Raw genomic sequence first — 12,719 nt, 5'->3', positions numbered from 1 at the left:
TTTCTTTGGTCACAGAGTCTAATGCTTTGTATACATCGATCTGCATTTATATCTGGCATGTGAGGGATTCACGTAAGTCCTGCTTACTGCTGTGGCTAACATGAATAAGCTTTTTGTTTTCTTTCAGAATGTTTTTTTCCAAGCAAACCCTCGCCTGGTTCTGGTTCCTTCCCCCCCTCCTTCTTTCGAACATTCTGCACTGAAGGGAGACCTGTCAGACTCTTTTTTTTTTTTTTTGCTGTCAGAGAGAGAGAACATTGGCTGCAGATGACTTGGTTCCAGCAGGCATGGCGTTTCTGCTCCAAACCACACACAAAACTGTGGACCAACCCAACCCCGCCCTGCCTCCAATCCCGACACAGCCGCCCTGACCAGAGGCTGTAACGGGCTGCAGGAAGGTCAGCGTTGCATATCAGTCTGTGTGCTGTAGGTTTTACAGCGATGAAAAGAGGGTCAAGGTCTAAAATCAGCAGGACACCAAGCCAGAACTGCAAAAAGTTGGTCTCTGTTTACTCTGCCAAAGGAATCGCAATTACCAATACATGAGCCAGAGGACAGCCATGTGCAATTGTTTAATGTGAGATCCGGTAAGGCTTTCATTTGGCCGCCACAGTGCGCTCACTGTAATCAGAGAGAGAGGGAGAGAGTAATATCCTGAAAGTGGCCAACCACAAACTAAAGCGTCGCCTCTGTTCGGCAGAGGAAGGGAGCAGATAAGTGTGATGAGTATGGCGAACATCTTAGCGTGCGGTTTAGAGCAAGCAACGGTTACGCATTTTCATTTCAAAGCGTTAAAGGTTTTACAGATCTTTGTCTGAAAGCGGGTTAGCCTCCTGCTTTTTTGCATGCCATCATCCCTAAATCTTTGTCTAATATTCAGTAAAGAGGTCTCATGGGAACTTGCGTAGCATTTTTTTTTTAACCGTTTGAGCCCAGGAGACAAGCACTAACCTTCTTCTTGCTGCAGTAGATCTGCCATTTCTTCTCAGCAGGCAGGGCAAACATGGCTTCTCTGTTCTTGTCAGTGAGATCCAGTTCATCCTGCCAGGGGAAAAAAGAGGTGATTGTGATTGGGCTACTAATGAAACACTCAGTGTAGAAACTCTGAATATCATAGAGAAAGTAAAGGAATATTAGACCGTCAAGCACAGATTAAATTATAATAGTAGCTCTGTATAAATACAGAAAGAAAAACAAACATTGACAAATATCTGGGCATGGAATATTGGAATATTCATCATATGCACAATAATTCCGAATTGACTTGGTGCATGACTCATTGAAATCAGGGCACTGCAAGTAAAAAGTGAGTAATGTAATATACATCACACACAAACACATTTATATATCGTTACAAGTGTAATGAAACGCCACTGTGTCTGTATATATGTTCTCTTTGTGTAATTGCTCAAATTCTGCTCACAAATATTTAAATATATAGCTGCAGATTTTAACAAAACTTGTGCGAGCTCTCAAAGAGGGGGAAGAGACATACCAGCATTGCCAGCATGTCAAAATCAATGCTGTAGATGCATAACACAATTTTTTCCAAACACAGGCGATCTGTTTTGAAGCTAGCACCCGCATGAAAGAAAAGAAAAAGCTTCCCCTAAAAGATCCCCTGATCCACACCTTTAGTTCCTTTTGGCAAAAAAAAGACAGTAGTGTGTCTCCTATTCAAATTATGAAAATCTATTAATGTGAGAATGCTGTATCTATTCGATTAGATTACCAGATTAATGCATCTGGTTAAAGCAACACAAAAATAATAAACCTCAAAATGAGAGATCATATTGTTTCCTGTGTTTCCTTAAATGTATGTAAATCAAAGCCTCCTCACAATCCACAAACCCAGCTGGATAACATGTTCCCCCATTTGGTGCCCAATTCAGTGGAACTCACATTAAGCTAAACTAATATTGATTCACCTGATTTGAATAATTAATAATATACATCAGATCTCTCCACAATTCATATTTTCATATTTAAGCCACACCATAGCATAGATTTGATTACATGGTTCAGAGTTTCAGGTACATCCAAAATGCTAAATGTGCTCAAAGAGACAATATGGATTGAACCTCGGATTTCTGCAATCGAAGATAGAAAAGAGAAGGTTTGCCTTTGTATTTTTGTGATTTTCTCCAATAAAGGAGGAACAGGAAAGATGATTCACAAACTATTCAGAGAGTATCAAGATGGAAGGAAGTCATATGAGGCCCTGAGGGAACCAACAGGAAATTGTAGAGGCCAATAGCAATCAGCTAGCCAGGAAGAGCGAGAGAGAAAGAGAGGGTTATTTAACATGTGAATGAAAGCAGTATTTCTTCTACTGTGGTAAATGAGAGTCATACCCTCATCAATAACAAGGCCGAGAACTAAACTGACACAGTACCTTGTCCAAACCCACTGCCTAACGGACATATTTCGACCCCATTATGGATCAGTGACTTTGGTTTGGCTCAGGTTCTTTAGTCATCACATCCTCTGTCACTCGTTCTACTGCTCCAGCTGCTGAATCATGGTACGTGTATCAAAGCTTGGGGTTTACTGAGGACATGGGTAAGGCAAGGCATTCAGGAAATACTTTCCCACCCAGAACGTTTAACTTGAAGGGAAGAGGGTGAGCTTGATTCTACTGACCTCCACCCTGCACCCTCCACCCAATGAGTAAGGACTATTAGAGTACATATTGTACGTCTGTACACTTATAAAGTAGCCTTGACTCACATTTTCCAGTTGCTTACATATTTACCAGAAATGAATGATCAGATTTCTGATCAGTCTGAAGTTTGCCTGGTTTCAAATAATTATTTGTTGATTATCATTTTAATATATAGTGGCATAATTTATTTGCATATCCCACTGACGTTAGGAGCTGGGGTCAGAGCGCAGGGTCAGCCACGATCCAGCACCCCTGGAGCACTGAGGGTTAAGGGCCTTGCATAGGGGCCCAAAGAGTGGAAGCTTGGCAATACAGGGGCTTGAACCACAAACCATCCGATCAGTAACCCAGAGTCTTAACCAGTGATTTACCACTTTCCACAGTACTACATATACCACTTTCCACGTTCCTCCAAATTACAAATTACGTATTACAAATTTAAACGAAATCTTTTAAATCTTTAACTGTCACATGGGATGTTAATCATGTTTTACTTTAAATTACAATGCGTAATAATTTTATCTAAATGCTAGTTTTGTTTATAACACAAACGCCCAAGTACAGCTTTATTAAAAACTGTCTTATCTAGATCAATATTTCAGGATAAATACAGTGTGTACCAAAAAAGTAAGTGTGTGTGTGTGTGTGTGTGTGTGTGTGTGTGTGTGTGTGTGTGTGTGTGTGTGTGTGTGTGTGTAAAATGGCCCGCAATGTAACAATTAAAACTGCCCTACATATTGACCGACAGATCAAGAAAGAAGAGACACAGATAGTGACAACTAAACAACCAGTTCAATTCATTTTTATTTGTAGAGCGCTTTTAACAATAGACAGTGTTTCGAAGCAGTTTTACAGAGATAATGCGGTTATAAAGTTGTATAAAAGAATGTTTAAGTGTAGTGCCTATAAGTTTGTTCATTGTAATTGTAATGAGCGAGCCAGTGGTGACTGTAGCAAGAAAAATCTCCCTGAGATGGCACAAAGACTTATATACTCAATTCATATACAGTGAGGAAAATAAGTATTTGAACACCCTGCTATTTTGTAAGTTCTCCCACTAAGAAATCATGGAGGGGTCTGAAATTGTCATCGTAGGTGCATGTCCACTGTGAGAGACATAATCTAGAAATCACAATGTATGATTTTTTAACAATTTATTTGTATGATACTGCTGCAAATAAGTATTTGAACACCTGAGAAAGTCAATGTTAATATTTGGTACAGTAGCCTTTGTTTGCAATTACAGAGGTCAAACGTTTCCTGTAGTTTTTCACCAGGTTTGCACACACTGCAGGAGGAAATTTTGGCCCACTCCTCCACACAGATCTTCTCTAGATCAGTCAGGTTTCTGGCCTGTCGCTGAGAAACACGGAGTTTGAGCTCCCTCCAAAGATTCTCTATTGGGTTTAGGTCTGAAGACTGGCTAGGCCACGCCAGAACCTTGATATGCTTCTTACAGAGCCACTCCTTGGTTATCCTGGCTGTGTGCTTCGGGTCATTGTCATGTTGGAAGACCCAGCCTCGACCCATCTTCAATGCTCTAACTGAGGGAAGGAGGTTGTTCCCCAAAATCTTACAATACATGGCCCCGGTCATCCTCTCCTTAATACAGTGCAGTCGCCCTGTCCCATGTGCAGAAAAACACCCCCAAAGCATGATGCTACCACCCCCATGCTTCACAGTAGGGATGGTGTTCTTGGGATAGTACTCATCATTCTTCTTCCTCCAAACACGTTTAGTGGAATTATGACCCAAAAGTTCTATTTTGGTCTCATCTGACCACATGACTTTCTCCCATGACTCCTCTGGATCATCCAAATGGTCATTGGCAAACTTAAGACGTGCCTGGACATGTGCTGGTTTAAGCAGGGGAACCTTCCGAAAGCATGACATCTTAGTGTATTACCAACAGTAACCTTGGAAACGGTGGTCCCAGCTCTTTTCAGGTCATTGACCAGCTCCTCCCGTGTAGTTCTGGGCTGATTTCTCACCTTCCTTAGGATCATTGAGACCCCACGAGGTGAGATCTTGCATGGAGCCCCAGTCCGAGGGAGATTGACAGTCATGTTTAGCTTCTTCCATTATCTAATGATTGCTCCAACAGTGGACCTTTTTTCACCAAGCTGCTTGGCAATTTCCCCGTAGCCCTTTCCAGCCTTGTGAGGTGTACAATTTTGTCTCTAGTGTCTTTGGACAGCTCTTTGGTCTTGGCCATGTTAATAGTTCGATTCTTACTGATTGTATGGGGTGGACAGGTGTCTTTATGCAGCTAACAGGTGCATCTAATTTAGGATAATAAATGTAGTGGAGGTGGACATTTTAAAGGCAGACTAACAGGTCTTTGAGGGTCAGAATTCTAGCTGAGAGACAGGTGTTCAAATACTTAGTTGCAGCTGTATCATACAAATAAATAGTTTAAAAATCATATATTGTGATTTCTGGATTTTTTTTTTTAGATTATGTCTCTCACAGTGAACATGCACCTACGATGACAATTTCAGACCCCTCCATGATTTCTAAGTGGGAGAACTTGAAAAATAGCAGGGTGTTCAAATACTTATTTTCCTCAGTGTACATATACATCCAGGTCTATACTGTAGCACCACCCATATTTTAACCGTCAACATGCACATTTACTCAATTTCTGGTGTTGCACACATTCCAAACTGCTATTAATTGCTGCTATACAGAAGTATACGATGTATGTTTACAAGTACACTCATTGTTAACAGTTCCCTTAAATTTACATTATACGGTATATAAGTTTATCACTAATTAGTGATCCAGTGGCGACTGTGGCAAAGAAAAACAAAGAAAAAACCTTGAGAGAAACCAGACTCACCCTGGTTGCACAGAATGCCAATATATTACAGTTCCATCATTGTTAGGGTGACATTTTGTGTCTTCAGTACCACTCATCACTTCATTACCATTAACTGTTTACATGCCGTTTTTGCACGTTTTCTGGATTGCTGCTATTTGCTCTTTTACACAACATTTTGTTTACATTTTTGCTACTGTTCACTTTGTCTCTTCACAACAGGTTTATTGGCGGAGCTATTTTGTGTTTTGTGTATTGTCTTGCACTCTCTTGTGTTGTCTTTGCACTGTCCTGTGTTGTCTTTGCACTGTCCTGTGTTGTCTTTGCACTGTCCTGTGTTGTCTTTGCACGGTCTTGTGTAGTCTTTGCACTGTTTGCACTTTATGTGGCGAGGACACTTACTAGTCCTTAGCCGTGTGTTTTATGTTCTTGTATGTAGCATCAGGGATCTGGAGGAATGTTGTTTCATGTCACTGCGTACTGCATCAGCTATATATGGTAGAAATGACAATAAAAGCTTCTTGACTTGACTTGTAAAACTTTCAATGATAAGTGCTTAAAATGTAAACCATGGTCCCAAGCCATTGTAGTAAACCGTTGATATTAATTACAGTTCGCATACGTCCTCTGTGCACCAGATGTGCTGATGCTACCCAAACAATATCAACAATATCCACTTCCTACATGCTCCAACACAAACTCCTTCTGCTCTCTCATTGTCACATGCTATAGCGTGATATACTCGGCACTATCAAACAGTTATTTTAGCGTTGTCGGGTTTCTCTCCATCTGCGCTATTTAATGAGGTGTTTAAAACTCCAAGTTCTACTTTTATCTTCACGAGTTGTTTTTATCCTGTTTTTTTCCCCAGATAAGATTTCTCAAAAGACAGAGCCAGGGTTGTTTTTTTTTGGGCAAGATGAGCTATAAACACATGGCTGCCACATGTCCTCTCATCTATTCCTGTTGAGCTCTTTAACATTCACATTTAACCGTCACACACTTCAATCAAAGCTACCAGTCCACTGAACTTGAATAACCCTGATCCACAGCTGGCATATTCAACATCGTACTGAAGCATACCGGCACCCAGAGCATACACTGTATATGTATGTTTATACATGTTTGTTCCATGTCCTCGCCATGCTGCACGCACGCACAGATTTAGCCTTTGCACCCACACTCATTCACAGCAATAGCAAAGAAGCTGCATGATTAAAAAACAACAACAACAACAACAACAACAACAACAACACAAGGTTCACATGCAAGCGTGGACGTCCTACAGTTTAGAAGGAACCCACTTCAGAAAGATCCGAATGTACGCGATCCAGCTGCTTGATAAAAATATCACTGCTTTCAATCAATTCCCCAGATAAACATTTTATATTCTCACTACTCCTACATGTGCGAGACACTCTCCGGTTCAATATAAATAAGCTCCTATTTGTTTCAGAGTCACAAATCTGTGCAAAAATTCAACTCTAATGAATGTGGTCACTGCAGAGTTGCAGTACCCATGATGCATTAGAGCACAGCGTGTGCACTCTGCACTGCTTTAAAGCCTTTTTTTGACCAAATGGAGCCACTAGAGTTTGTGATGTGGTCTCTGCTTTAAGAGACGGAACCAGTCAGGATGGGCTCATTAAAGCCAGACTTACTCTGTTTGGATTTTGGGTTTTAAAGCTGAAATAAGGGCATGGTAAGCTTGATGCTTGAGCCAAACAGAATGTCACAATTGGTAACGTTTGAATAGAGTGGATTTATCCGAGTGCTTATATACAGTGCTTTTTTGACTTGGGCTTTCACGCCAGCTGACTTTTTGGTGGACAATTTATTGTGGACAGGGTTTTCGTTGGACCATATTCTTTCCATTATCTAATAACAGACTCAATCATATTCCTGATATGTCTTTTTTTCAATAACCAAATGTTGATTTATGCAAATCCTACACGTCTTTTTATTATACATGACTATTTATACCTAATTAGGTTACTTCTGATGAGCAAATGATTGCACCACAACAAATTAAAGGGTTTTATAGCTATACAAATTTCGGTACTACTGCAATCATTTCCCAATCCATCCATCTTCTTCTGAGTATCTGAGTCTGTGTTGAGGAGGCATCAGTCTAAGCAGAGATGTCCAGACATTCTTCAAAAACCTTCTCCGGTTCACCAGCTGGTTTTTCCAGTCTATACAAGAGATATTTTCTCTCCATCCACTCCTTGGTCTTCTCTGGAGTCTTCTGCCAGATAGACTTGAATTGAAAACCTCTCCATAGAGGCAACCAAAAGCCTCAACTAGCTCCTGACAATGCAAAGGAGCAAAAACTGGAGCTAACAAAAAATTAGAGAATCTTTAAGGTTGGGAAAAAAATTTTTTCTCTTTCTTTTAGGTTTTTTATTTGTAAATAATTCTAACAAGCTTTATTGAACTCTGGTGATTTCATAAAACAGTATTGAAGTTTTATTTCTATTTCTATCACTACAAAATGTGCAAAAGCCTGATCAAAGTGAATACTCTTGCAAGCCACTGTTAGCAAAAGGTACAAATATTTTTCTCTGAAATTGTAGTTCGACTTGCTGTATAAATTGTGCGGGTTTTTTTGTTTTACCCACGTTTCTCCCGTTAGCCAATGACAATTTAAACCCCATTTTCTTTGTCTCTCTCTAACTTTCTGTCGTATGAGACGTTCTTGCATGCACTGCTCATGAAATTCACATCAGCTGGTGCTGTTCTGATCTACAAAGAAGAGATGAATGATGTTCCTCCCACACAGAAAGCGCAATTAATTATACTTCTTTGGACTCTAGCGGACAGATGGCATTTGGATCATCAAGATACATGCTTTCATATCCTGAAGATATGATGAATCTTTAAGATTATTGCCCCATTTGGGCGACTGGGAGATCTTTACAAAAGCATTATTAGAATTTTTAAGTCAGTATATAACCATTCGGAATGAATAGTCTAATGCCTTGAAGGCATCACCCTGACCTCACAGTGGTTATGTTACTATTGGCTTCCTGATTAATTTATAACATTTGCCAGGGAAATGATTCAAATTCAAAATCTATTCTCAAATGTATTTTATTTCATCCCACAATCTGACTACACTTTGATTTGCGGAGGTGCCCTTTATGTGGATGTTATAATAGAAAAAAAGCATGCAATCTAAACCATACAGTGCCTTAATTCTGACAGTGCCACTTTCCACTTTTCCTAAAAAAAGATATATAATGTATACCAAATATACAAGATTCATGTTTTTTTTTTCCTCCAACGCTTCAGATATCACATAGTATTTGTTCTCTTCATGCTGTGCACAAAGTATAGCTTTGCACGTGCCACAACAGAGCTATGCAGAAGTTAAATGTGGCTTTTTGCCGACAACAAAAACATTTTTCTTTCACATTCCCCAGCGTTTGCCCGTCTGCCATGTCTGCCTATGGCCAAGTCCAGATATTTACCATAACTAAACTGCGAGTCGTTTCATTTTGTCAAGAATGAGACTGCCGTGCTCGGTCTAAGCACTCCCATATGCCTAGCACACTCGATTTGATTCTTAGCGACGAGCACTTCTTTGCTGGTAGCTGAAAACACGGCATGTGGGGCTCCTGTCTAAACAATTGAGCCACTTTCATAATGTAACTTAAATGCGTATGGGCATTTTGTTTTCCTTAGGGAGCCAGGAACTGGAAGGCAGCACGAGCTGATGTTTGTGCACTTGCGTTCGAGACGTGAGCGACTTGAGAGTGTATAATAACAGAGAAGTCAGGCTTCAAGCCCTGTGTCGTGATTACAAAGAGAATGTAAAAATGATTTGACATGGATCGTCGAGCATCATTCATGCATGTACCTTAGGTCAAAGTGCAACTCTTGGCTAGAAATCTCCCTCTAGAATCTTTAATATATGTGTGTTTGATTCTGCAATTCAAATGATTGTGATTTGAACAATGGACAATGTTTTAAAGCACCTTTACTGATATAAAGTGGTGATAAAGTTGTAGAAAAGAATGTGTAAGGTCAGATCCTGAAAGTTCCCTAATTCCTTAGTATCCCTAATGAGCGAACCGGTGGTGACTTTAGCAATTCATACACATCCAGGTCTATACTGTAGCACCACCCATATTTAAACTGTCAACATGCTGCACATTTACAAAATTTCTGAAGTTGCACACATTTCAAACTGCCGTCAATTGCTGCTATACAGAAGTATACTGTGTATGTTTACAGTTTCCCATATTTTTCACATTGTACAGTATCAAATATTATACAGTATACATACTTGTCAGCATTATTTAGCGTACGTGTCCTGTTCTGTTTGGTTTGGATTTGTCCGTTTGCACTGTCTTGCTCTGTTTGCACTAGGTTTCACATGATGCACTTTATATGGCCAGGACAATTTACTTTAATCCTTAGCTCTGTGTTGTGTTATGTAGCTCTATGTTTTATGTAGGTCAAGGGGCCTTCATCAGTTATATATGGTTCAAATGACAATAAATGCTTCTTGACTCGACTTGATTGAAAAAGGGGGAAGCCATCCTCATCTGGGTGTCACCAAATGTCCAGTCATTTCAGTTCCATTATTGTTGAGGTGTTGAGGTGCTTAAACTGTTCATTCAACTTAAACTGTTATACTGTTCATGCAAAATGTTCTTGTTGGCCAAAACCACAATTTTTTTTACCATCACATGTGCGTCACCAACTAGTGCATGTAATGCAAAAAAATGTACGTAGTATTAACTACATCCCTGCCCTATAAACATACACACACAGCATTGAAGCCAAAAGACCACTCACCACCAGTTCAGAAAAGCGGGCATTCAGTTCCTCCTCTGGGGGCATAGGGGCACTGAATTCGAGCAGCTGCAGGGGAACACTGTCCTTCAGGTTGATCTCAGGGGGTTCGCTGCTGCCGAAGCAACACAGAAGGCCCAGGCCGGGCCGTGTGCGCTTCCGGGGAGGCATCCTCTCCGTGCTGGATGAGCCAAACAAGCAGAATCTGCTATCTAGACTGCATGGTCTAAAAAGAAAGAAAAAGAACATGATCAAAAACACAATTTAGGTTAAAAGCACACCAACCACATCAGAACTTCTAGAAACTTCTCAGTGATAAACCAAACAGGCAATGGACAGACCTCCATGACTGACAAGGTCTTATTGAATACATTTCAGAGCAAAAGTTTTATTATTGAACCACAAAAATGGTGCTGACATGCACACAGGGTCCTACCGAGGTTTACTGACCCCCCCATCCTCCGAGCCGTAGTGTTACAATGATTGTGCGTTTGTATACGTCTTATAAACACATAAATGTCTGCAGTCACTGACCGTGGAAGCTTTGCCTTCCAGGCCCACAGCTTTGGGGGGGGTCTGGTTTCACAAAAGCATGGAAGCACAAGGAGTTTAACAAAATTGTTAAATGCTGGATACGGCATTACTTTAAACACGCTTTTCAAACATTAACAAGATCCTGAAACTATATTACTTTTGGGAAGTTCATCCTAACTGCAAAACCCCAGAATGACAGCAAGAGAGAAAAAAACAGGTTGAAGTTGGAAACTTCTATTCTTTTAGATGTTAGGAGCGGGTCGGTAGGAAAAAAAAGCATTGATTTCTCCTAAATCATGTAGGCTGTGTGGGCAAAGGGATAGGAGCAGCCTGGCACCGTCTTACGTACTCTGGCATAAGGTTGGATGGCACAAAGACCTTTCTGTTGGAGCGCAGAGAGAAGAAAGACAGCATGAAGGGAGGGGAGGGAAAAGCCAGCCGTACCAGCACGCTCTCACACTCTCACCAGAACCAGAATAATAAGGCGAGGAAAATAGCGCAGTGTTTTCTAGGAGCTGCCTGCTCTCTCGAACGCATCCACTTCAATCAGGCCTTCAGAACAAAGCTGCTTCAAGAGGCGATTGAATGTCACAGCAGTGCTCAAACTTAATCCTGTACACTTTAATATTAAAAGCAAAAAGTGAAGCAGGACAAAAAAAAGACAGACCAATAATATTTGTAATCAAGTCTCCTATAGTCAAACAACAAACTAACAATATTATTATTTAAGCTTCAAAATACATTCATTTTTATTGCTACTAAATTTACATGCTCACCGTAGATAGCTCTCTATACACCATTTAGCCTATGGTAAACAAATTTTTATTGCTTTTTTCTAAGAATAGTTTGGTGGTAAATTCTTTATGAGTGTCCCCTGTTCAGTGTAAACGTGTAAGAAGGGAATGTGAGGTTAAAGCAGCAAAAGCAGGAAACCATAGTTTTCTTTCACATGTGCTGGGATGGACAATATATTTTCCAGTTATGCTGCCACATGTGCAGGGTATGAAATGCCTCACTATACACTGACTTGAACACCACTATTTAAGCCATGTGTGTTAAGGAGCAAGGTTTGCTGTCCTGCATTCAACTCTTATTTCTCTTTGCTTTCCAAAATCTCAAATGTCAGGGGAATCAGTATTCACAAAAAAAAAACATTGTGATTTTTATTTTTTTTAAGTGCCTCTTATTGGGTCCAAGTTCACTCCGTGTACTACATTGACCAATAATGAACACTGATGTGGGATTCTAATAAAAAATATCATACAAGGGGATGAAAATATATCATCTTCTTCTTCTTCTTTCAGCTGCTCCCATTAGGGGTCGCCACAGCGGATCATCCGTCTCCATACCACCCTGTCCTCTACATCTGCCTTTTTACACCAACTACCTGCATGTCTTCCCTCACCACATCCATAAACCTCCTCCTTGGTCATCCTGTTTTCCTCCTTCCTGGTCTTCAGCATTCTTCTACCAATATACCCCATGTCCCTCCATACCTTGCACATGTCCAAACCATCTCAATCTCAACTCCATCACCTTGTGACCAAAACGTCCTACATGCGCTGTCCCTCTAATGAACTAATTTCTAATGTTGTCCATCCTCGTCACTCCCAACGAAAACCTCAACATTTTTAGCTCTGCTACCTCCAGCTCCACCTCCTGTCTTTTACTTAATGCCATGGCCTCTAATCCATACAACATTATATATATATATATATATATATATATATATATATATATATATATATATATATATATATATATAAAATACTATACGTAGAGAAAGCACACTATTCAGAGTGCAGGAGAACCCAAGTGGGAAATGCATGTTAGCCCGGCCTGCCAAAAGGTTGCCGTTGTAAGTGTATGGAAAAGAGGAATCCTTGTTTCCATGGA

At 40.3% G+C, this 12,719-nt stretch overlaps 1 protein-coding gene across 1 annotated transcript in view; it reads right to left on the bottom strand.

Annotated features, from left to right (window-relative positions):
• Positions 1-12,719, bottom strand: part of daam2 (dishevelled associated activator of morphogenesis 2) — a 106,056-nt gene that overhangs the window by 56,604 nt on the left and 36,733 nt on the right. The window contains 2 exon segments of the mRNA XM_046855164.1: positions 952-1,041; positions 10,293-10,515. Of these exon segments, the coding sequence (XP_046711120.1) occupies positions 952-1,041; positions 10,293-10,460 (258 nt within the window). The 5' untranslated portion in view covers positions 10,461-10,515.

The sequence above is a fragment of the Silurus meridionalis genome, chromosome 8, assembly GCF_014805685.1.
Source record: "Silurus meridionalis isolate SWU-2019-XX chromosome 8, ASM1480568v1, whole genome shotgun sequence".
In the NCBI taxonomy this organism is placed as follows: Eukaryota; Metazoa; Chordata; class Actinopteri; order Siluriformes; family Siluridae; genus Silurus; species Silurus meridionalis.
The sequence above is the reverse complement of the archived record's forward strand: the minus strand, read 5'-3'. Positions and strand labels throughout refer to the sequence as shown.